General features: G+C 40.4%; 3 protein-coding genes across 7 annotated transcripts in view; 1 reads left to right on the forward strand and 2 right to left on the reverse strand.

Moving 5' to 3' along the window:
* Positions 1 to 957: 957 nt before the first annotated feature.
* TADA2B (transcriptional adaptor 2B) lies at positions 958 to 13,138 on the reverse strand. 2 transcript variants are annotated; one of them, XM_072620170.1, is made up of 2 exons: positions 12,394 to 13,138; positions 958 to 2,348 (listed from the first exon to the last, which is right to left on the reverse strand). In XM_072620170.1, the coding sequence occupies exons 1-2, from the start codon at positions 12,904 to 12,906 to the stop codon at positions 1,356 to 1,358; spliced, it is 1,506 nt and encodes a 501-aa protein (XP_072476271.1). In that variant the 5' UTR covers positions 12,907 to 13,138; the 3' UTR covers positions 958 to 1,355. The 2 variants fall into 2 exon arrangements, with proteins under 2 accessions (XP_072476271.1, XP_072476270.1); XM_072620169.1 differs by having other exon boundaries at positions 12,619 to 13,000.
* Positions 13,139 to 13,299: 161 nt separating this feature from the next.
* CFAP184 (cilia and flagella associated protein 184) lies at positions 13,300 to 15,859 on the forward strand. Its single transcript, XM_072620168.1, has one exon. It carries the CDS (start codon positions 13,398 to 13,400, stop codon positions 15,003 to 15,005), a length of 1,608 nt encoding a protein of 535 aa, XP_072476269.1. The 5' UTR covers positions 13,300 to 13,397; the 3' UTR covers positions 15,006 to 15,859.
* Positions 15,860 to 21,317: 5,458 nt separating this feature from the next.
* Positions 21,318 to 24,442, reverse strand: part of TBC1D14 (TBC1 domain family member 14) — a 115,937-nt gene continuing 112,812 nt past the window's right edge. For all 4 annotated transcript variants that reach the window (XM_072620165.1, XM_072620163.1, XM_072620167.1 and 1 more), the window contains one exon: positions 21,318 to 22,248. In XM_072620165.1, the coding sequence (XP_072476266.1) occupies positions 22,183 to 22,248 (66 nt within the window). In that variant the 3' untranslated portion in view covers positions 21,318 to 22,182. The remainder of the gene's footprint in view (positions 22,249 to 24,442) is intronic.

The raw sequence follows: 24,442 nt of genomic DNA on the forward strand, positions 1-24,442 counted from the left end.
TTTTGAAAAAGCAATCCCATTTTAACTTCCTCTCTGCTAAATCTTTTGTAAATCTGCCTAGTAAACATGTAGAATCAGAATTTCCTGACTTTTTAATAAGTAAAGGTTGAGGGGTTTCTGCTCTTACAGTCTTGACAAAGTGACATTACAGTTTAATAAATACTTTTGGCCAGGCTGATCCGATCATATTTTCAATGAACTACAGTGTACACGAGGAATAAAAGAAGCAAAGAACTGGACTGTGATAGGAGTCATCTCATCCTTAACTCATATATGTACTCCCAAGTTAGATGCAAGTAGACAGTAAGTACTCAGAGCAAAATGTTAATCAGATAGTCTTGTAGAGGGTAATTTAGAGGTTAGGCAGAAAAAAAGGAAGCTAAGGGGTCTAATCCAAACTCCTTTTGCAATCTTATGTTTCAGGTTAACCATTCAAGGGTATCCCCAGATGTACCAATGGGGGCCATAGCAATGGACTGGGCTGAAGGCATCATTTTTACTGGAGTAATTCCAGCTTCTCTGAAGCAGTCGTGATCTGTATACTTTAATTTGAAGGAGAAAAAGATACCTCCTAAAAATCATCTTGGAGCATAGGATGAACTATAGACACCTCACTGTTTGCTGCCATCAGTCAATGACTATATACTTTCTGTCTACTCAGTCTCCAAGGCACTAGTGTACTTTTGCCTGGCTGCTCTATTACCTCACCATCCCTGGGTCATTCACACCTTAGTCTATTTCCTAATTAATTCCTCTATCGGTTCAGGATGCTGGCAGTGAATGTGGACCAAAATGCTCCTTTTTAAAGTGCTTTGTGCCAGTGCTGACATGGAGCAAGGACTTTGGATGGCTGGCAGCCCTGTCTGCACACGAGAAACCAAAATGAAGGAGCAACACATAGCACATTCTGAAATCAGTCCCTGCCCATCAGAACTAAAGTATCAGGACCAACAGAAAAAATAATAAAAATTCTTTTAATCCATAGTGTCTCTTCCCGGTGGGCAAAGATCTCAGGAGAACCCAGGAAATCATCCAATCTCATAATATGCCAAATATCAGAAGCCTGACTAAATACTTAAGGGCAATACCATCATTTCCAAGTATTTACCTTTAAGACTACCTAAGAAGTGAAAATCTATTTTCCCTCATGATCCACTAGAAGATTGCTACTATTGCTTCTTTCAGAGAACCATGAAGAAAGTTTGCACTTTAAAAAGGAAATCCTCAAATCAAATTAAATAGGGCAACATTGGAAAAAAAAAAAACCTAACAACTTCTCCCTCTTCCCTTCAAACCCTAGTCATTTTGGCTCACAAGCTTTTGGATATCATTTCAGCTTTCCAAGTGTTCCCATTTCAGGAAGCATCCCTAGATATCCAACCACTTTCTGTGAGGAAATTTAAAATCCTTTTCTTGAGAACTTTGTCCAGATAACTAGGGAGACGACTTTTGGATGGTATGCCCTGTCGTTTCTGGAGGTGGTCTTTTATGATAATTGTTTTCACAGTCAGATAACGAGCTGGGCTCAGATTTAAAGAACTACAAAGCACCTTTTCCCTATCAGACAAGAGCTCAAAGCCAGGGAGGTTTTCAATTGCAGCGAACTCCCCGTCTTTCCCATCTTCTTTTCCTCTTTTAGAGTTGGCTATGTTCTTGTTTTCTTTCCTCTTCTCCCGTTTGTGCCTGGCAGCTTCGTATTCTGCCGACTCCTCCATTTTAGTGATTCCATTCCGACGATATCGTTGTAGTTCTCGGATTTTTGTTCGGAGCATTTTTTCTTTGTGAATGTTTTCAAAGAAATCATCAAATTCTTTACAGGACATAAACTGGTACAAGGGCCTCAGTTTTACCCGTATCTCCTTTTCATCTTTTGTAATTTTACGTTTCATTGACTTTTCCTTATCTTTTTTATCTTTCCCCAGAAAGGCAGGCACTAAGTTATAGTCTCGGGCAATATTCTTTCGTCTTTGTCGCTCCTTGAGTTTTCTAACATACATGTCCACATGGGCTCTCTTGAGCTCTATTTCCACATCATCATCATCATAATTTACCGAAAGTCCACTAATCAAAGTCTCGGCATCTTGGTCATATTCAATCTCATAGTCATCCCGAAGCGGCATGTACCCTAACTGCTGTTGTTCAGCAACAGTTATATCTAAAGGAGGCAGAGGTGTCGTCAAACTGGGAGACAAGGGTCCTCCACTAGGGCACGTATGATCTGTCACCCTGTTAGGGATGGTGTCAGGGATACAGGCTTTTCCCAGGTTTCCATGGATGTACATGCTTACATAGTGTTCCATCACTTCTTGAGGCGTCCGAGAAGCCCCAACATGAGCAGCCATGTCTTCCTACAAAAACAAGACCAAAAATTAAATTCACAATAAAATTTTTCTAGGCCTGGGTTTTGCTCAAATCCTATTTAACATTTTACAAACATTTACAAGGAATACCTGATCATCATCATTGCTTTTTCACAAAAAATATTCATTGCAGCTTCTCTACCAGTTCCAAATATATAGTTTCAGAGTCTAGAGACCAAGGTCCTGGTCACAAAACAAAGAGTCCTGGAGCTGGAAGGGTCTTAGAAAACATCTAGTTCAATCTCCATAGTTTATGAAGATAAAAACTGAGCCCCTGATCACAGAACCAATTAATGCCAAAGCCAGGACTAGAATAGTAGACTCCTGACTCCCAACTATGTTGACTCCATACCCCCACCTTGTAAGTAACCTTTGTCACCTTCCGCATAGTACCTGGCATAAAGTAGTATCATAAATTCTTAATGACATGGTCAATGTGTTAACTAGTTCTGCTAAACTGATTCTTTTTTCCCTTCTATTTTAAAATCTTTGTTACAAAGTATAATTTGCGAGGCAGGGAAGTAGAGAGGATATTCATGTGAACAAATGGGATATTTAAAAAAAGGTATTCAAAAAAGTTAATTTTTTTTTTTCAAAAAGTGTACACCTCAAATTATACTGTTATCACACTTCCTACCCCCAATAAAGAAAATTCTTTGGAACACCTTAGTTAAAACAATACTTTTATTTTAATAAATTTACACTAAAACATGATTTAGTCTTGATTTTTTTGGATCTTTAAACAAAAGGAAAAAATGCATGACAAAACTTTCTTTAATAAAATTTGGCTAAAACTAGATCCAGATTTTTAGGGTTGAATTTACACATTTCCAAACATCTTTCTTAATTCATGCAACCTGAGTTTATAAGGTTCTCATCAGGAAGAATTCACAAATTTAACTTTCAATGGAAAAAAAGATGTAGGGTACAAATTATATGTCCAAATAAGGGCCTGGAATTCAGTTACCCCAAGCATCAAAGTAAACCAGAGGAAGTAAAAAAAACAAAACAGAAAAAACTAATCACAAAACTAGACTAATTATGACTTAACTTTGCAAAGGGACAGACCTCATATCAGCATATCTATTTAGGTGATGGACCTGCCCTGCTTTGCCATCATGATCACTACTATCTAAAGTGGGCAAAACCTAAATAAACACTGTTTTCTTTGGTTTTCTGTACCCAAAGACATCAGTGTGATATGATACTGGGCCAACTACATCATTTATAAGCTATGTGACCCCTGAAGGCAAGTCATTTCCCTTCTCTGGGTCTCAGTTTCCTCATCCATAAAATGAGGGAATATTAGAAGATCTTTAAGGTTCACTTCAGCTCTGACATTCTATGTCCTATGTTCATAGGTCCCTACTAACTGACACTGTGCTCTATGGCCTTTTATATTCTATCTGTGTGAACCTCAGGTAATTCATTTAACCTCTCAGATATCTGCTTTCTCATCTGTAAACTGAGATCACACTAAGTGGCATCTAAGGTCTCAATATCTATGCTTCTTTATCTTGTGTTCTATGATCCCTTCTAGCTATGACATTCTGTATTCTAAGTTCTTTCCAGTTCAAACTGTCTGTGGCCTGAAGTCATTTTCAGGTCTAATAGTATATATAATCATAAATGTGCATAAGCAACAGCCAAAGTACCTTTGTGAATGCCAAGTTTCTCCAAGTAAGTAAAAAACTAATGACTGGCAATGTACTCCACCCCCAATTATTCTTAACTAACATAAATCACACAATTCAAAAGGTTATAGCTGGAAATGAAATTAGAAATTATCTTGTCCAATGCCCCCTCGTGACAAATAAGGAAACAGAAAATTTGACAAGTACAATGACTGCCCAATCTACTCCAAAAAGCATTTCATAAAGTTTCCAGTATGAGCAAAGTACTGTGGTAGTCCATGCCACTGTATAGCCCCACTGAAGATACAGAGACAACAAAAAAATAATCATATCAAGCAACACTCTACTGGGAGGAATACAACATGCAAACAGACAAATGTGAGAGAGAAAGAGCAACAGCTACGGGGATCAGGAAAGGCTTCCTGAGGGAGCACAAATGCTAAACCTTGATGGAAATCAGGGATTCTAAGAGATGGAAGTGTGGAATGAGTGTGTGCATCACAGAAAAGTATCTAAGATAACCAATGCAAGAAAAAGTACAGAGGCAACAGACTCAACGTTAAGTTCAGAGAACAGAAAACACCCTAGTTTTCCTGGACCACATAGTACCTGAAGGGAAATTAGCCTGGAAAGTTGGGCTGGAAAGAGACTGAACAAACAGCTTTAAATCCTGAGGTCACAGAAAATTAACAGCAAAGCTGGGACTGGCACCCAGCCATCCTGGTTCCCAAACTTGTGCTCTTTATAACCCATGATATAAATAAAGAATGTAGTATACAGCACTCAAGAGTAGGGTCTTAGGAATAACTACATATAGTGAACAATGTGAAAAGAGAAGAGGTGAGAGTATGGGATATAGACATACAAACTACTTAGATAGGCTTTTGTTGTGGGGTCGGGGTCAGAGGGAAGGGAAGAAGTTTGCATAAAGCTTTCTACACTATTTACCGTCATTTACATAAAAAGATATGTAAGTATATGTGCATTATTGTGTGCCTTCTGAACATAATTCAGGCAAAGTCAGGGATCATGGATAGAAATTGAATGACTGGAGGGATGAATGGGGCAGGAGACAGAGAAATGTGTTTGTATAAGTAGATATATGTTTATTTTTTTTAATCTAGCAATTCTATTGCTAAAGTTGGTTAAAACTAAACTGAAGAACTGTAAGGGGTTACTCAGAATCCTCACATACAGCCACGGCATTAAAGATACTAAAAAAATGGTAGTTTCACCTACCCTGTGACCTCAATTATCTCGAACTTGGACAGGACATGGAATAAAGCAAAAACAACGCACCTGAACAATCGAAATGGATGATGACGCACAAAGTCGATGTACGGAAGCTCAAAAGAGAGGGCACTACAACATTACTACATTGTCTACAATAGATGACTGCCATATAAAGATGACTCGAGATAATGAGAAAAGCCTCAGGCTGTAAGCACAAAGAGAAGTGTGTAATATTTTGGAAAGATTTCAGTCAAGATGGTTGAAAATTAGGTACTAAAAGGTGACAGGGCCACCCTCAATTTCTAAACGTCATGGTCCTATCCAAGCTAGAAAGGCTTTAAGTATATACTCAGGGACTATCTGTGTCTGCTGGCTGTCATCCAAATACCACACTAGCTAGGTTTGGAGAGGCTCATCATTAGAAAATTGCCCATCAATGAACAAAACTCCAAATCTGACTAAATCATTTCCTTACTGAAGAATTTTTCTTCCATTTCTTTAATTAGCCTTTGTACGTTTTTCATTAACACAAACAGTTCCAAGCAAAAAGGGCTTTTTTTGTTTGTTTTTTACCGTATGCAGGTTGTCCTTAAGAGTGGTGTGTTCTAGATCATTTTATTAGGTTACCTATCAGTAGCATTTTACTTGAACAAAATGTTTTGAGTATGCTTTTTTGGAGCACAAGAATGAAAGAAAGGCTGTTTGTGTATCAGTCTATAAATGGGATTCCTGTAATGGTCTGGAGAAGAAGGGTTAGTTGAGAGAGGAGACCTCCTTATGCTCTCTTCCAACACTGGATTCTATGTCATCAATGTCAAGCACTGTCTATCATCTATGACACTGTCATTAATGAAGACAAATGATGGAGTCCCCATATTGATGAAATCATGAATCTTTTAAAATACTGAAGTGCTTTAAGGGATAAAGGAAACTACAAGTATTAGTTGTTGCCATCACTCATTTTCTAGTGATCATGAATAAAGTGGCTACATACAAGCAAATCTCTTTAAAAGAAAACAATTTATGTAAAAGACAAGAGCGCTTTTCTTCAGTCATTAGAGGGATCAACTTTCCTGAAAGTTTCTGAAATTGGAAGCCTTATGCTATAGGAAACATGAATTAAGCAAATTAAGCAAAAATTGCTTTAATTGACTCCACCCTAAAAGATCAGAAGACCTAAACTCCCTCACATCAAGGACAAGGGTCCATACAGCTCCCCTGAGGCATCATTCAGACGTTAATTATGAGCGTGGACATTTTGACTCTTTGAGGGGAACTTCATGGGTCAATAATTTCCAACTGAATATGGTTGGAAGAAATGTCATAGTAGTAAAGAAACTAAAGATTCTTAGAATCCTGTCCTCCTCAACTAAGTCAAATAATTCCATGAGGAATTGTTTAGCTAGAACTAGAAAAAAAAATATGATCTGTATTTTAATTGGTTGACTATATAAAGCTTTCTTTAAAGTTGTTTGCTTTCTTGGCAAGGAGGAAGACTACCATGAGTGCTATTTGCAAATTATCGACCTTTTATGCTTACCTGTGTCTTCAGCAGTATTTATGCAAGAGTATTGGATTGAGAAATAATAAGCATAACTGAACATCCTTCCATTAAATCAAAAGCAAAGTCAAATATGAAGTGGCTACTATCTCCTCTAAAACATATACTATCTATGAAACTGGTAAAAACTCTATTAAATAGTTTGCACAATTCCTAACAATCTTAGTTTTTGAATAATAAAGACAGTTTAAATGAGACCAAGAGGAGAAAATTGTGAGTGGGTTTGATTTCCTAAAAGGACCTACAGCAATCTCCACTCATAATTCAATAGCTGATGCTGTTCAACTTCAATGCCTGTCAAAATACATGCACTGAAAAAATAGAGGTTTTTCCTTGTGACTTCTGTGCATCCATTTTATGACCTACATATCCTCCTTCCAGGATAAGCACAGTTTTAAAAGAGAATACGCTGCTTGTGAAAGCATATTAAAAACCTCCTGTTTAATTTCTCAAGAAACATTATATTTTCCCCTGAAGCCTTTTCTATTGTCCTTTAAAAAGTCAGTAACACCTAAAGACAGATAAATTGTGGTCTGATTCACATCACTGCCTCCAAAACAGGTACAGAACCTCATCAGAACAGGTCAATGGACAAGAGGTCCATTTGCTTAACTCCAGGAATGGGGTAGTAGCCCAGGATGGAACAGAATCAACAATTTTGGGGTGTAAACCCAAACTATGTTTTTACATAGTAATCTTTTCCTGCTTTAAGACCCCTATAAATGTTACATGAAATTCTAATTCTCTTTGTTCGTCTCAGCTAGGAATAGCTTGGATATCAGATCAAACTGTTTCAGACGGTCAGTTAGTCATTTTTAGCGGCATCTGACTCTTCATGATCCTCCTCCTCCCTTTTTTTGAGGGTTCTTAGCAAAGATATTGAAGTGGCTTGCTTTTTCCTCCTCCAGTTCATTTTATTGATGAGGAAACTGAGGCAAACAGGGTTAAGCGACTTACCAGGGTCACACAGTCAGTGTCTGATGCCAGATTTTAATTCATGTCCTCCTGACTACAAGGCTGGCATTCACTCTATACACCAAGATGGAGTGGATCTGCACCACCTAACCACCCCAGTCTCTTTTAATATTGAGTCTGAAAATATTGAATACAGTATTTATAATGATATTCTTCTTTAACATGTTTCATAGGCCAGAGCATTTCCTGACCCTGTGGCATGTGCATATGTGTATGTTTGTATTACCAAGCAAAGCCAAGACTTCTACATTTCTCCCTAAGTATCCTACAAACTACCATGGATGCTATGTAACTTAACTGCAAAGATCGTGTTCAAAACAATTCTTTACAAAATGATAAGCTACAGCGTTTATTTCTTTGCTACTCTATAAGAAATTATCTTAGTCTCTGAATAACCCAAAGTTTTTATTAAAACTACTAACATCTCTGGCTTATGGTTTCTGTGCAATTCTGCTCTACTAAACCAATAATAATGATATTCTTATTTAGATGTGTTTATTCCATTTCTTTCCTCTACAGTGACAGGTACTGTGCAAAGCCAAGAGATATCAGACAATTTTCTAGGGTTTATGATCCAAATTGCTTGTGAAATCTAACATATAAAGTCAAACTAAGAGAGGAAATGCTAAATTTAAGAAGTTCTGAAAATTCTTCTTTTTTCTCTCTGTAAAGGGATTTGGCAATTGGACAGAAATTAAAGTTGAAATCTTCAAGAGAATGTGGGCTCAGGTAGCATTTGAAAGGAGAAATGGGAACTGAGCAGGAAAAAAAAAAGGAAAGACTAAAGGAAGAAAAGAAATAAGGCACACTGAGACAACATGAGGAGAAACCAAAAGGGAAGAAAAATGAAGCAGTTTAAAGATGAAAATGAAAATCTAAAACAAAGGACAAGTTTTCACATGAGGTGGGAGGTGGAAAACAGACAGTCTAGTAATGCTTGGAAGCACTGGGATGTTTCTGGAACGGAAAGGGAAGAATACAATGCTGGCAACAGTCTTCATGGAATTGGGAGGGAGAACAAAAATCCCAACCTGGAGAGTACGTAACAGTCTTACAAGTACTGGTGAGAATGCTAAACTCTCTCTACTCCTGAGCAGCCTCTGCTCCCAAAGGGACTAGCCCGTGGCTTCCAGCTGCTGCACAGTCGCATTCTCTTCATTTCAAACATTCACACACCAACCTCCGAGGGTGTCAAAGTTGTAAACTTTCTGTAAGGCCTCCTTTGGAAGTAGCAAGGCATAATGGAAAGTGCACAGATCTTAGTCAGAGAATCTGGGTTTGAATCACAGATCTGCTACTTACTATCCTTGTGATTTTACAGAGTAAATCATTTCTCCTTCCTCACTCTTAGTGTCTTCATGTGTAAAACAAAAGGGTCAGACTAGGCAGCCTTGAAGGTTTTTTGGGTTTTCCCCCAGGTCTAACGTCCTATGAACTATGCTAGAGCATTCTGTTCACACAGGCTGCTGAGTCCCTGGTCAATTCTTTCTCCAATTCATACAATGTAGAATCTGTCAAAATCACCTTCCTCATATCATATTCCTCTGCATATCTCCTTTCAAAAACCTTTCATGGCTCTGCGCTACCTACCAGAAAGCCTGAATCCTTCTAACATTCAGGGTCCTCTACAACCTAGCTCCAACCTCACACTACTCCCATTCCACCTGAATGGCTCACTGTTACTTTCTTTAAATTACCCCCTTCCAATGCTTGAAATAGATTTTGCACTTCCCATCTTAACTGAGTTTCCTCCCTTGTTTCGAGGCACAGTTTGGGGGTACCATCAGCTCCAATAACCACTACCCCCCAGAGCTATTTCTCTTTATATTTCTCTCAGAATACTTCATTTAAACCATTCCTTTGCCTTTATCACAATCTACTTTATATCATACCTACATATCCTATTCTCCAACTGAGATCATAAATTTAAAAGGTAGTTTTTCTCTCTGAACCTTCCCAAACACTTGCACGTAGTAGGATGTTAACCCAAAAAACCCAAAACAAAACAAGTGCTGTTGAATCGCACTTAATGATTCTGTAAAATATGGCCTGCAGCTTGTCCACACCTGCCAGTCTTACACTACCTCACTTCTGGCTACTAAAAAAAGTAGTAAGCAGCCTATGATGAAAATAAATACTGGAGTTTTTGTTATTGTTTTGAATCAAATGCAAGATTAGAATGAAGTTTGGCATCAATTATAAAACATGCTCGCTTAGGACAAGGACTGTTTCATTTTGTCTTTATATCAGCAGAGCTGAGAACCAGAGCTGGGAGCATAGTAGGTGCTTAGTAATGTTGAAAGATTATGTGGACTATTATCTGTTGTGTGAAGTAACCCAAACTGAAGCAAAAAGAACTTTGGAGAATGCCACAAGTATCAAAAAGGTTTTAACTTACATTTACATGATAAATATAAAAGGAACTTCTAAATAGATGCAACCTGAGAGGAGCCAAACGTGAATGGCCACAGGCAAAATGATTCCTGGAGGCAGAAGCCCAACTAAAACCTGCAACACTACAGGTATACCCTCTATTACGTTGCCTGGACAAGCAAAGTCTCAGAAAAATGTGAATAATACGGTATATAATCAAAGCCCATTTGCAGCCTAGCACAAACCCACTGTAATATTATTAAACAGATTGTGCCTTCGATAAAAATCAGACGATCCCTCATAATCAGGATGCTTTGACCCTAACACTTTTATAACACTGTTCCTATGAAACTCTGACATGATTTCAGCAACAAGTAATGTCATCTGGGGTATACCTGTAACTGAATTAACCCCTTATGTGCTCCCACCCATGACCAAAACCTGGCTAACATTATGACTAACAGAATTTGCGCAGGGAGCTACACTTCAGATTTGAATCATTCATACTTACAGAAGCAGAAATAACAAACTGGCACAACCCTTCATCTTGCTGAGGGAATTCTGCTGAGAATCATAAGTAGGTCTTTTGGAGGAGGCCTTACCAATTAAGGGCCTACTTGTATGTAAACTGAAAAGAATGACACTTGTTATTAAACCAAGATTTTCTCAAGTATCCCTAATTATAACTTTCTGATAAATAGAAAAGGATGATTCTCATATGTCCGCTCTTCTGACAAATTATTTTAAAGGAACTTTTTGACGCTGAGAGCTGAAGGGCCATTCTTGAGTCACTAATTTCTTAAGTCAAGGAATATGCAAACTGAATTGTAATACTCTTGGAATTAGTCAACCTTTATATTGCTACTACTTAAAACAAGGCTAGCCATTTAACAAATATTTACTCAACTGAGTTGAAGCATTTCTCAACTGCAATCTGTAATTTGAAAATGTATTCTACTCTTGTTTCTATCATAGGCCACTCTCCATGGAAAGTGATATTCTGAAGATAAAGATAAAAGGTATCAGAGGTATTCTGAAATGCAGAGAACTAAAATGCAAAGTATTTTATGAGTAACATTCTCTCAGTTAAATTTTCTGTTGACTAGATCAATGTGCCCATGAAGTAACTGGCTCTGTCCCTGGAGGTGTTCAATAATGGATAATGACTTTGTCAGGGAGGGGAAGACAACTGCTTGGGGGGTAGAAGGGATGAGTTTAGGCTAGACCTCCAAAGCCCTTTTTCTTTTCTAAAACCCTTCAATTCCTATGAACATGGTTTGCTTCATTGAACAGGAAAGAGTGAATTTACTGGGGAAAATACACTCTGTTAAATTATCTGGTTGAATACCGTTTCCTTTTGTGGGAGTGCAGAACTCAGCTCCCACTGTGCCCTCTGTGAGCATTCAGTCCCCTCCTGTCTCTCAGGAAGAAAAGAATATGGTAGGACTGAAAAAGCACTGGATTTTGGAGTCAGAGAGATCTGGCTTTGAACTTGGGTTCTGCCACTTATTACCTGTGTGGCCTTAGGCACCTTATTTCTCTTCTAGAGGCCACTTCTTAAAGAAGTGAACTCTCCTAGAAAAAATTATATCTAAGGTCCCTTTTAACTCCAAGGGAAAAAGTTCCAAGAGAAGATGCGACAATATGTATCTTCAAGTATACAAAAGATTATGGCATGAAAGAGGGAAAAGAGAAAACTAGGAGCAATAGGGTGAAAGTCATTGAAGATTTTCATTAAATACATTGGAAACACCCAGCCTTCCCCCCCCCAATCAAAATGTTGGGGAAACTGAGCTGCCCCAGGAGGGAGGGAGTTCTTCAAAACCGTGACTCTTCCCACAGGGGCCTCAGGACCAGGATATTCGCTCAGACTCTTGCTGAGGTACGAGTAGACTAGACGACCTCTGGGGTCCTGCCAACTCAAATGCCAGGAGCATGGGAGGCCAAGAAGATTGAAAAGGAGGTAGAAGTTGGGGATGGTCCTGGGGAGAGAGACGGGGATGAGAAGATCCTGGGGAGGGGAAGGGATAAGAAGGTGGGGAGGGGGAGACATGACAAGATGCGGGAGGGAGTGTGTGTGAAGGCGATGAGGTTGGGGGGTAACAAGGTGCGGGGGAGGGGGGCATGGGGGACGGATGACAAGGGGCTGGGGAGGGAGAGGGATGCAGGGGATGACAAGGCGATGCGGAGGGGGAGGGGGACAGGATCCCTGGCGGGGACGGAAGGCTGGGCCCCTGCCCCGGGCCGCGGCGCTCACCCAGTTGCCGAAGCCGAACTGCTCGATGGCATCGAGCAGGAGCTGCTCCTCGCGGCTGGTCCAGCCGCCCTCGGCCTCGGGCCCCCACAGCGTGAAGCGGCCGCCGTCCACCAGCTGATAGCCGTGCCAGCGCCGGTGGTGGCCGATCTCGGCGCCGGCCGAGAAGCACTCGGGGCACAGCTCGATGTCCTGGCACTCGGTGCAGCGGAAGCGCAGCGGGCTCACCTCGGCCAGACAGTACACACAGTACTTCTTCCCCAGCTCCGCCATCTTCCCCCGCTCGCCCGCGACGGTCCCGCCGACGCCGCCCACCGAGACGCCGCCACTTCCCCCGGCGGCCGAGGGCGGGTACGAGGAACAACCGCCGCCGCCGCCCGCCGCGGCTGCCGGAGCCGCCACCGCTGCTGCTACGGCCAAGGCCCAGGAGCCGCCGGAGCCAGCCAGCCGAATGTCTCGTCTCAGTACGCAGGCGCCATCCGACCCCGTCAGGCCGCCGTCTTCCCTCCTCCGCATCGCGCAGGCGCTTAGCCCCAGTGGGCGTCCGGCGCAAGCGTGAAACCCTTTAACAACCTCCTCCCGCCCCCGACCCTTATGGAGGAAAGACAGTTCTGGTGTTTGCGCCTGCGCATTCCCTTTTCCCTCTTCCCCCCCGCCACCGTTTTCCTGACGTTTTTCTTCCCTGCGCCTGCGTCCTTCTCCAGGTCGCTCCCAATCCCCGAGCGAGGGAGGAGGGAGGGGGTGAGGTGACAGCGACGAGGCTTCTTTTGTCACGCCCCGCCCCGCCCCGCCCCCGCCCGGTCGGCCCTCCCCCACGCTCTCGCGCCTTCCTGGCCTCCCATTGGCGGAATAAGGAGGAGACAACCCAATCGCCCTCGTCGCCAGCAGCGCCTCTGGTTGCCCCGGGAAACCAAACAGAAGAGGAGAAGCCGAGGATTCCCCGCACTCCTTTCCCCTGCCTCGAGTTAGCTGTGTGAGAAGGAGGGGTGAGGACGTAAGGGTAAGGGATGGAATTGCCCGAGGAGGGCCCCGAGGGGGCCCAGGCTCCTTTGGAAGCTCCGGAGGAAATGAGCGTGGAGGTGCCGGGTGTGCCCGAGGCAGGGAACCCGGACGGCGTGGGGCCAGAGGAAATGACTTCGATGGCCGCGCCGTCGGAGGGCGCCGAGCACGGCGAGCCCGCGGAGATGGAGCCGGGAAGCATGGAAGAGGCGAAGGCGGCCGAGGAAGCCGAGGAGGATGAGGGAGAGGCCGAGGATAAGGGAGAGGCCAAGGAGGATGAGGCAGAGGCCGAGGAGGATGAGGGAGAGGCCGAGGAGGATGAAGGAGAAGCCGAGGAGGATGAGGGAGAAGCCGAGGAGGATGAAGGGGAGGCGGCGGCGGAGGAGGTACCGTCGATCTCTGACGCCGGGGAGACCAGCAAGGCCGGACTCCCGGAATCCATCGAAGGCCGCGACGAAGACTGGATCCCGGAGGACAAGAGGCAGTCCCTGGGAGAGGACGGGGAGAGCTACGTGTCGCTGGAGTCCCACGAAAGGGACGAGGACTTGTACGAGCAGGAAGAGGAGGCCGAAGAGGCCCCCGACGAGGAGGAGCTGAAGCTCCAGGAGCAGCAGCTGCGCGCCGAGCTCATGGAGCAGTATCACGGGCTGCTGTCGGAGCGCCACCGCATCCACCAGTACAACGTTCACCTGCAGCACAAGATCTCCCAGGCTCTGCGCAAGAAGAAGAGCGCCGAGCCCGGCGTGGAGGTGGAGAAGACGTCCTCGGACCAGGACGCCCCCGAGAAGGAGCAGGCTTACCAGCGCTACCTGAGCTCGCTGGAGGAGCTGAAGAAGCAGCACGGCCAAGACGTGGAGTGGTACCAGCGCGAGCTCGAGCAGCTGCGGCAGCACTGCCAGGACAAGCTGGCCCAAGTGGACAAGGAGTGGAAGGCCTTCCAGGCCCTCAAGAAGCAGGTGATGCTGCAGGCCATGGGCAGCTGCCGCGTGGCTGGCGGCAAGCCGGCGGCCCAGCGCGAGGTGGAGCAGATCCAGGCCAACGAGGACCGCAAGGAGAAGGAGATGAGCGCCGTGCGCCTGGAGAACGTGCAGCTGAAGCAGAGCCTGAGCCACCTGCAGGCCAGGATGAAGGCGCAGGAGGAGATGACGGAGGGGCTGCACCTCATCGACTTCGAGCAGCTCAAGATAGAGAACCAGACCTTCAACGAGAAGGTGGAGGAACGCAACGAGGAGCTATTAAAGCTCCACCACAAAGTCACCAGCAACGTCCAAATCATCACCCACGTGAAGGAGAAATTACAGTTTGTGGAACTGGGGAATTGGCGCCTCAAGGCAGAGCTTATGGATATTGATGCTCAGGTGGCCCAGAAGAGGGACATCTTGACCAAGACTAAGAAAGCCAGAGACAGCCTTCGAGTTGATAATGTCAAGTTACATCAGAAGTGCGGACTTCTGGGCAAAGAGATGCTCCTTCGGGACCTGGAGCAAAAGGTGGACCAAACTGAGGTGCTCAGCCAGCGGCTAGAAACACTTAAGCGCCAGCATGCTGGGCTGACGCTCTCTTGCAAAGGACTCAAACAGAAAATAAAGGAATCCAAAGCATTCCTACCATCCTGAACATCAGAAATAATTGATGTGAATCTTCAGCAAACCTTTTCAGTTTTCGTAAGGAACCTTTAGTGGACTTATTTTTCACTCAGTGCCATTTTTAAAAAGGCCTGTGGTAGTTAAGAGAGAAAAAAAACTATATATTGAAATATGTAGCTGACAGATGTTAAGATGAGTGCTGGACACTAAGCTGAGACAACTTATTTTAAATGAATTGAACATCTTATGAATTTTAAAACAAGGTCAAAGAAGCCAAGTACTGTGATTGACTAAAAATTATGTCTTAGGTGAAGTGTAGAAATAAAGGACAAGCAGCCTTTAGTTCTGAATTATCCCACCATTTCAAATCATCAGCCACTACAGAATTTTCATTTCACTTTGAGGAAGTACACAGAGAAGCCTCTCCTGTGAAAAGAAGTGAGGGGGGTAGAACAGAGAAAACTAACTTTATTCTCATACATAAAGTGAAGTTTTTTCTTAAATTTTTGAGTCACTCAACTAAGACCATTAAGTAAATATTTTAGATCTACCATTCATTTAACTATTCTGTAAAATGTAGTTTATAGACACACAAAAAAAACAGAAATAATTAGCAGAAAAATTAGTTTTTCTCAGATATACTTTTTTTTCTTGGCCAAGACTACTTCTCTAAAGGATACTGGCATTAGTCTCAGCCTTAAATTAGGGCTCCTTTTCCTAATTGTCTCAGATTCTCAAGCAATTTGATCAAGGGAGGTTATTAGGTTGTTTGGAAAAGATGGGAAAGAAGAGGCATGGTTTAATAAATAAATTCAGTATATTTTGCATTAAACTTCTGCACCTTGTCCAGAAATGCATAAATGGCAAAAAAAAAAAAAACAAAACAGGAACATGTCAATTGGATTATATCAAAATAAAGGTTTGGAAAATTCTACTTCAAAGTTAGACTTTTTTGGTCTTGCAATTTTTGAACACTCCTTTTTGTAATATCAGAAGCACTCTCTTGGTAGTATTACTTTCTTATGTTCTTTTTGGAGTTAATAAAGATGAACTGAAACTTCTAATGACTTTCCATCCATATCTTAAAAACATTTTGTAATTATGCCATTTATGCACTGTCCTCATTTTAGTAATACAGAGCCCAATAGTTCATTTCATTGGTAGCTTAGTTTCCATTGCTTCCCACCTATAGGCCTGCTTTCTTCTTTCCCTGTTCATCTGAACCTGAAAAGTGAAAGCCTTTCAGGAAAGCCATTCATTTGCAAACGTTTTTCTCTTTGCCTCAAGGTATTAAAATACATCCAGGCAAATGGATTGGCACACAGTCCTGAATACTAGAAAGTGAAACTTACAATTAATACCGAGAGTGACCTACTCTGTAACAGCTGGTAGGAAATAAGTCTCCATCTGTGGAGAAAATGTAGAGGCAGGAGGAAATACATTTGAAGTTGATTTTTAATTGACAATTGTACTTAGCTATCAGGAAGAACAATGTAGTAGATAGAGCACTGGGCCAGGTCCAAAAACTTGCATTAAATTCAACCCTGACTCTACAAAAGTGTGATTTGGCGACAGTCACCTCATCTCTTTGAGTCCCTCCAAGTGATATCTCCAAAATGGGGAGCAAACTCTTTGACTTCAGTCAGTTAAGCATTTATTGAACTTTTACTGTGTGCTAAGTGTTGGGAAAACAGAGCAAAAACAGTTCTTTCCTTCAAGAAGTTCACATTTTAATGGGGAAGAGAACATTCAAGTGTGTGCAGAAAAAATAAATACGGCATAAATTGGAGGTAAGCTCAGAAGAAAAGCACTGGGTGGGGAAGCAGGTATGGGAGGAGGTGCAAGGTTGGTGCCTCTTGCAGAAGGTGGGATATGAAAGAACCCAGGAGATGGCCAAGTTGGGAAAGTGACAGCCAGTGAAAAAGTCACAAAGATCATAGCTGACTGCTGCATTTAATGAAAGAGAAAAATGAGGTTCAGGGAGTTTGTGACATCAAAAGTCACACAGGTATAAAGTATCAGAGGCAGGATTCTCTCAGGAGGTAATTGTCAGGTAAAGTAATGAATATGAAAACTTCATGGTAAAGAACTGTATGCATATAAGCAATAATAAACTCGTTTAATCCTTCACACATTTTACCCCACCCCTCCCTCGTAAATAACGGCCCACATATTACAGACTGCTGGAGGGTAAAGAAGCTGGTAGTTAGGCAAGGTAACAGGTATCTGATGAACCGGACTATGTGCCAAAGCCTAGATCTTCAATATTCCTTGACCAGGATATTACATAGAGAATGTTGCTCATGCAGGAGGGAAACTTTTAAGATTTATAAATGGACGTAAGATTGCTATATAAAATTCTGTAATAAAACTCTACAGTTTATGTATTGTTATGATACAGAATTGGAAGTGAAAAATACCCTACACATTATTAGCCTGTAAGTGGGGTTTTGATAGCACTGACCAAGGGACATGAGTGAACCCTAAGTCTAGACAGAAAAGGGGTATGAAAATAGAATACACTGACTTCAACTGAAAAAACACAAACACTTAACACATTAGAAATATTAAGAGGCAAAAAAGGACCATCTCAACTGTCTATAGTCATTTGATTTGCTAAGCTTGTTCAACGAGTGACCCAGTCACAAGTGCTGCTGCTGTGGAATTTCTCTGTCCAGATATTTTAAAGTTCATTTATCCATACTCTGGTTTGAGTATTTTAGCATTTAAATTCCAATCAGTAATATACTGATGCACAGATGTTTGATGAAAGGTGTATTTCTAAGGGGGTAGGGAGAGAAGGTGAAGGTTACCTGGTGCCAGAAGCATGATTTTGAAGTCGGGAACATTAGGGAGATGGATGAAGAGAAGGCTAGCCTAAGCCTCGCCTAAAAAAGGAGACTCCAGGAAGAACTCACCAGGAGAGAAGACTGGTTCAGCAAGGGATGTTCCAGGCTGAGAAGGCTGTAGGGGAGAATGATGACCCTTTCAGGGTAAGACTGCAGATGAGGCATGGTATTGAAATCCAGAAAGTCAGAAGCTCAGCTAGGAGAGCAAGCATGGAGAGAAATACAGAACTGATGCAGAGTGAAATAAGCAAAATTAATAAAAATACATGACAAAACTATAAATGACAAGACCAAAACAAAAAAAAACACTAGTAAAAGGTCAAGTGTGGAACACTGCACATACTATAACTGGGTTGATGTGTTATCCATCCTTGGCTACTTTTTCCCTTTTTAATTTGCTACATGGGATGACTGGCTGAGTAGACTGGGGGAAATACACACACACATACATACATACATAAATATAAATATATACACATATAAATATATATTATGTAATAATATTTAGAAATAAAAGGGAAAACGATAATTTAAAATATGTAAAAGGAGAGGTTTGGAGCAGATGTTCTGAGGTTTTTGTCAAGTTTTAATTTTCTGGGATTTTAAGGGCCAAAAAAGTTACTGGAGCACACTTTAGGTATAATGACATCTCTAAAGGAAATTTTGTATCATCATATTAAGTTTGAACTATTTGTGCATCAGTTTATCACAGAATGTCATGGGAACTCAACTTGTATAATTACCTCTTTTTATATAAACCTGATCCAAAGTGAGAAAGAAGGGTCTCTCTCACTTAGAAAACTTCCAGGGCATTCAGGGTTTCTGAATAGTGTTAACCAAGTCCAAGCTCCCCCAATCAGCAGAGAGGGACTCCTAGAAATTCACAGACAGAGTTCCAAACTGATAGGGGCCATGATATTAGAGGAAGGAAAGTAAATTTGGCCCAGGACAAGTAAGAGACAAATGTTCACACAACAGTTGGAAAAGACCTTAACGTTTGGTTCAATCCCTTCATCTGGAGAATGTGGAGAATGAGCCCAGAGAAGTTCAACAATTTCCCCACGCTTACACAGATAAGAAACAAGCAGAACTAACTTCTGAGTGGGGACTCCTCTATTTCCAAATTTAGTATTCTTCCCCTTGTGTCACACTGCCCAAAAGACGAGTTACTGTATCCCTTTAGATGGCTGGCTTAGTAGGGCTCTCCTCCTTTGGGGAATGGTGCTAAGTACTTATGAAATGTCCATATTGGAATCAATATATATATTCCATTTTAACTCTAAATATCATGTTTTACGTAAAACTAGATTGCATATGTTCTTTTCCAGAATTTATATTTTCCTTTCAGAGAGAGCTCATTTTAAGGGGGGGTAAGGGTCTCAAACTAATATGGCAATACAGATATCCCTTTAAAATCAGTTTAGTTTTCTTCAAATACTGGGAAATATTTGCCTGTACCCATGAAAAGAATGCCTTTAACTACCTTTGTAATAAAACCTATTAAAAATTTGGACAAAATACAGTAGTTTATTTCTAATCTAGAAGATAAAAATGTAATCTTTCAGCTAAAGTATATGAACAACGGAAATAAAGCAATTTTACATGACTTTTATTTAATAAAACCACATATTTACAGTTCAAAAAGTCTGATACACTCACTTAAACAAAACAAATGGATAACTGTACAAAGCAATCAAAACATGTGTATCAAGAGTTATGTATAAGCAATTTGAATTAAGAGATTGAAAAATATAAGCAGTTATAAAGTACCTTTAAAATGAACTTTCTTTTGAAACAAAATCAGACATTCTGACTAGTGACTGAAGATGCCGAGTTCTCTACCATAAAGTGCAGGTTGCACAAAATCCCAAACATAAGACGTCTCAGATTCTGTAATTGAGTAGCACATAAAGTGAAAAAGGCAGACTTCTGAAATGGTGCAGCATTTCAGTATTTGTTTTCCGGTTATTGTTAAGGAGAAGCCCAATTCTTTTGGATGGGAACATCTACTGAAAAAGGGCAACTCCATCTGCCTTAGAGTTTAAACCTCTCAACACTTGAACATTAAAAATTAAGTTGGCAAAATCTTAGGTGATCCCTGAATTGGTTATGAAAACTATTCTTCACAACTTGAGACTAGGTAAGTTGTCCAATCACAGGGTGTCAAGGACTCCTATGCCAATTGCACATGCATCAATAATTCTACCCAAAGGAGTATTTTTTTTCCAAATTAGTCTAATGAAAAAAGTTAAACAGCTAAATTTTTAGATAGGTGAAAAATTTCACAAACTGTGCAAAGTTCATTATTGCATCACTTTTCTTTATTACTTAACAAATATTTATGTACACCAAGAAAAGATAGAAAATATATACATCCTCAGAGATCAGAAATCCTAAGTCATTGAACAAAAATAATTACATCTGCGGGTAATTAACAGTGCACAAGTTCTGTGGCAGGCCCTTGGTAACAACCATGCCACTTTCAGTCTGTGTTACATTCAACATCTTGTTTTAGGAAATGGGCATCCACAGGGGTTAGGATCTACAAAGGTTGATAGGGCATCCAGAGGGGAAAGAATGCCTTCTCAAAAAAATTAAAATTAAAGATAGGCAAGTCATCTTTTTAAAGGCTGAGGCAAAAAGTGACATCAACAGCACATTACAAATCTTACTGGAGGAGAGAGTCAGCATTTTATAGCTGAACACATATCTAAAAAAGTTCATTCCTAAAAAGGTAACAAACCACACATAGTGCAAGTATTCGATGTTAGGCATACTGATGACTTCAGAAGTGGATACTGTAACCTGAAGATCTACTGACCTTCTGGTTGTCTATTACATCTAGGCAGATCAAAAGAGAGAAGTAGCAGATTTGGAAAAACCATGGAAATAAGACCACAATCAGGTTTGGATGGGCCTAAGACTTCTGATATACTCAAAGAGACCAACAGCAACAACCTACTTAGAGATGTATGTAATTGGGAATGAGAAGTGTAAATAAGAACAAAAAAACTTCCTTCTTCTTGCATGGTGTGATAAAACTCCTCAAGCGCTTATGGGAATGTCAAGTCACATTACAATATGCTCTGAACTGGTCAAAACAGTACTTTAAGAAACCAAGAACTTGGTGGATCCCTGGGCATTGGGAAGGGAGATGGAGGAGAGAGTCATGGATTCACAAAGAGATTATCACCCCTTTATAAAATTTTTGTCCAAAAAAACCCTGACTTTTCTACAATTGGAATAACTTAAGTTCTTATTTACATTACTAGGAAAACTGTCTGTGGTTACAACAGACATAAAGGATTCTTATGTCCTAGGGCAGAGTTATTAGGTATATATTGCTTCATTCTTCTGTGATGATGACAATTTCTAAAGCGCATGATGCCATACATAGAGGTAATCATGGGCACTTATGATTTATTCTGACATTCAGCTGATGAAGTCAGGGAAAGAAGTGGCTTTTCCCTCATGCATGACCCACTGTTGGGGGTTTTCTTTTTTTGTTTTTGAGTGTGTCTGTCACATACCTTGCATTCAGACAGATATTGTACAGTCATCTTATATGGTTGTGTTTCTTCTATTTCTTTCAACAAGTAAAGGCTGTTTATGTTCTTCATCCACCAAGTTTTTATTTCCTCTTGGTATGATTGCCAATAGAGCAGGGGAACAGTCTCTGGGAGAACTTGGTACTCTTTGGATATTAAATGTGTCACTTCAAACAAACACATATGCTAAGAAACTTTATAAAGGCAACTTGGTAAAACTCTAAAACAAGCAACAGGTCTCTTGGCCAAAAATGTGTAGCTCTTTTGCTTGTATCAATACACAATCCCATTTTCACTGAATGTTATCTTTGGTAAATGTGTTTTAAAAACATGACCCAGAGCTTTGGGGAAAAAAAAAACAGCTCATGAAATTAATACCTTCCTTAACAAAAATATGCAAACATGAACTGGTGTCACCAATTAAGAGATCTTCAAAAGCACATTTCTTAAGTATTTTGGCTACAAGAGCGTATAAAGTACTTTCCAGCATTTCATATTGACTTGCTAAAATTTAATTAACTTACAGGGAAACTGAAAGGAAAAACTTTGTCATTGCTCTTATTCAAAATCGTGCCCAGAGTGTGAGGGCTGTGTACAATCAACATCAGATCATCATGCCACTGAGCTTCGTAAGGCTAAGCCTTGGTTTACTCTTGAAAAGGTATGTGTGGGAGTGTGTTTTTAAGGCCAACTCCAGTATTATAAACAAAACTTGAAAATAACAGACTTGATGTTTCTCAGATGCCTGTATCCATTTGAAAGTAAGACATCTGCCACCTGGATATCTCTTGCCGCAATACATCTGAAGTGTCAGTGTCGGAGGGAAGGGCTTCCCCTTTCCATGTCCCGGTTGTCTTTCTGCAATGCAATCAGTACCTAGAAATCAGATGGGAGACAATTAACCAAAGGCTGCCTAGAATATACATGCACCTACAAACAATCACATGAAAGATATGACAGAAAAGGCAGTTAAAAAATGGATTAGATGTAAGAGTTTTACAATGGGTTTTACAGGGCATGCTACAAGACCCACAATGACAAACAATTCAAATAAGAAAATTTACCACCTCAAAAACTTCTCAAGTTTTAACTTGAAAGATACTGAGAAATAATGGTACTAAGAGCTGACAGATACAGAGAGCTTTATAACTGCCACATGGCTTTGTGCAAATTGACTCATCTGACACACATCAATGAAACCAGAAGAACATGTGATATCTACAACACTTGTAACAATTTGCTGCTAAAAGCTAAGGTGGCAATATCTATCCCTGAATTACGATGACATATCGATGAAATCCACAAATGATCTTAGAATTCATGTTAGCAATTAACTTTAACCTCTTCTCCCAGAGTAATAAGATTTCCTATTAAGGAGAGGAAACAAAAACAAACAATAGAAACAAAGAAGCATCAACACAGGAACTATAAAAAGTTAATTGTACTACAGTATATACCATAAATTATGTCAGACATTGACTTTTTCATTTACTTTGAGAAAGCACTGTATTGTTTACTCAACAAAAAAAATGTCTAATGAATGTATCTGTAAGCAAACAAGATGGTCCTTAGTTTTTTTATCTGATTTTGTTTGCTTTTTGATTTCTAAATTTAGAATCTCCAAATTGTTTCTCCCCTTTGCCATTGCCTTACTTCATTAAGAAAGTAAGAAGAACAAAACCCATTACAAATATGTAGAGTAATAAAAAACAAATTTCTACATTAGCCATGTCCAAAAAGAAAGAAAATATGTTTCAGTCTGTATTCTTAATATATCAGCTCTCTAGCTGGAAGTAAATAGCATATTTTATGAGTCCTTTGCAATTGCTGTGCTGATCAGAATTCCTGAATGCTTAATAGTAGATTATCTTTACAATATTGCTGGTTCTGTATAAATTGTTCTTCTGTTTCTCACTTCACATTGCTTCAGTTCATGCAAGTCTTCCCATGTTTTACTGAAACGATCCCATCATTTCTTATGACAATAGTATTTCCAACATGTTAATATACTATAACTTGTTCATATATCACAACTATTCCCCAGTTGATGGGCATCCTCTCGGTTTTCAATTCCTAGACACCACAAAAAGAGCTGCTATAAGGATTTTACATTTGGGTCTTTTCCCTTTGTCTTTGATCCCTTTCAGGTATACTGGTATTGTTGTGTCAAAGGGTACATACTTTTTAATGCTTTTACAGGCATGGTTCCAAATGCTCTCCAAGATGGTTGGATTAATTTCCAGTTCCACCAACGGTGCACTAAAGTACCTGTTTTCCCACAGACCCTCCAGAATCTGTCATCTTCTGTTTCTGTCATTTTAGCCAATCTGATAAGTGTCATGGGATATGTCAGCGTTGTTTTAATTTGCATTTCTCTCATTATTAGTGATTTAAATTATTTTTTAAAATATTAGGCAGCTAAGTGGTGCAGTGGATAGAGATCTGGATCTAGAGTCAGGAAAATTCATCTTTTTGTGTTCAAATCTAGCCTCAGACACTGATTAGCTACATGACCTTGGGCAAGTCACTTAACTTTGTTCAGCTTCAGGTAGTTCTCATCCATAAAATGAACTAGAGAAGGAAATGGCAAACCACTCTAATATCTCTGCCAAGAAAACCCCAAATAGGGTCACAAAGAAATGGGATACCACTGAAAAATGACTGAACATTGATAGTTTGAATTTCTTTCTCTGAAAACTGTCAATTCATATTCTTTAATCAACTGAGGAATGGCTCTGATTATTTTATGTTAGACTCCATTCCATATATCATTTAGAAATGAGATCTTTATCAGAGAAATTTATTGCAAAGGTTTTTCCACTTTGCTGCTTTTCTTCTAGTTTTGCCTGCACTGGTTTTGTTTAGTTTCCAATTAATTTTTAATCTATGCTTTAGAAGCCTTTATTGAATGTAATGTCTATTGCAACATGGTCCAAAAAGTGCATTTAATATTTTTGGTTTTTCTGCATTTGTAAGGTTTTAATGCCCAAATACATGGTCAATTTCTGTGAAAATGCCTTGCACAGTTGACAAACATTCAACATTCTCCAAAAGTCTAGCATATTTAACT

This window comes from Notamacropus eugenii, chromosome 6 (assembly GCF_028372415.1).
Source record: "Notamacropus eugenii isolate mMacEug1 chromosome 6, mMacEug1.pri_v2, whole genome shotgun sequence".
NCBI classification, from domain to species: Eukaryota; Metazoa; Chordata; class Mammalia; order Diprotodontia; family Macropodidae; genus Notamacropus; species Notamacropus eugenii.

Bases quoted from the DNA above. Each gene is read 5' to 3' on its own strand.
- TADA2B (XM_072620170.1), bottom strand. From the start codon at position 12,906: ATGCGGAGGAGGGAAGACGGCGGCCTGACGGGGTCGGATGGCGCCTGC. The intron at 2,349-12,393 runs GTGAGCGCCGCG...TTGTTTTTGTAG, and splicing joins AGTTCGGCTTCGGCAACTGG to GAAGACATGGCTGCTCATGT.
- CFAP184 (XM_072620168.1), top strand. From the start codon at position 13,398: ATGGAATTGCCCGAGGAGGGCCCCGAGGGGGCCCAGGCTCCTTTGGAA.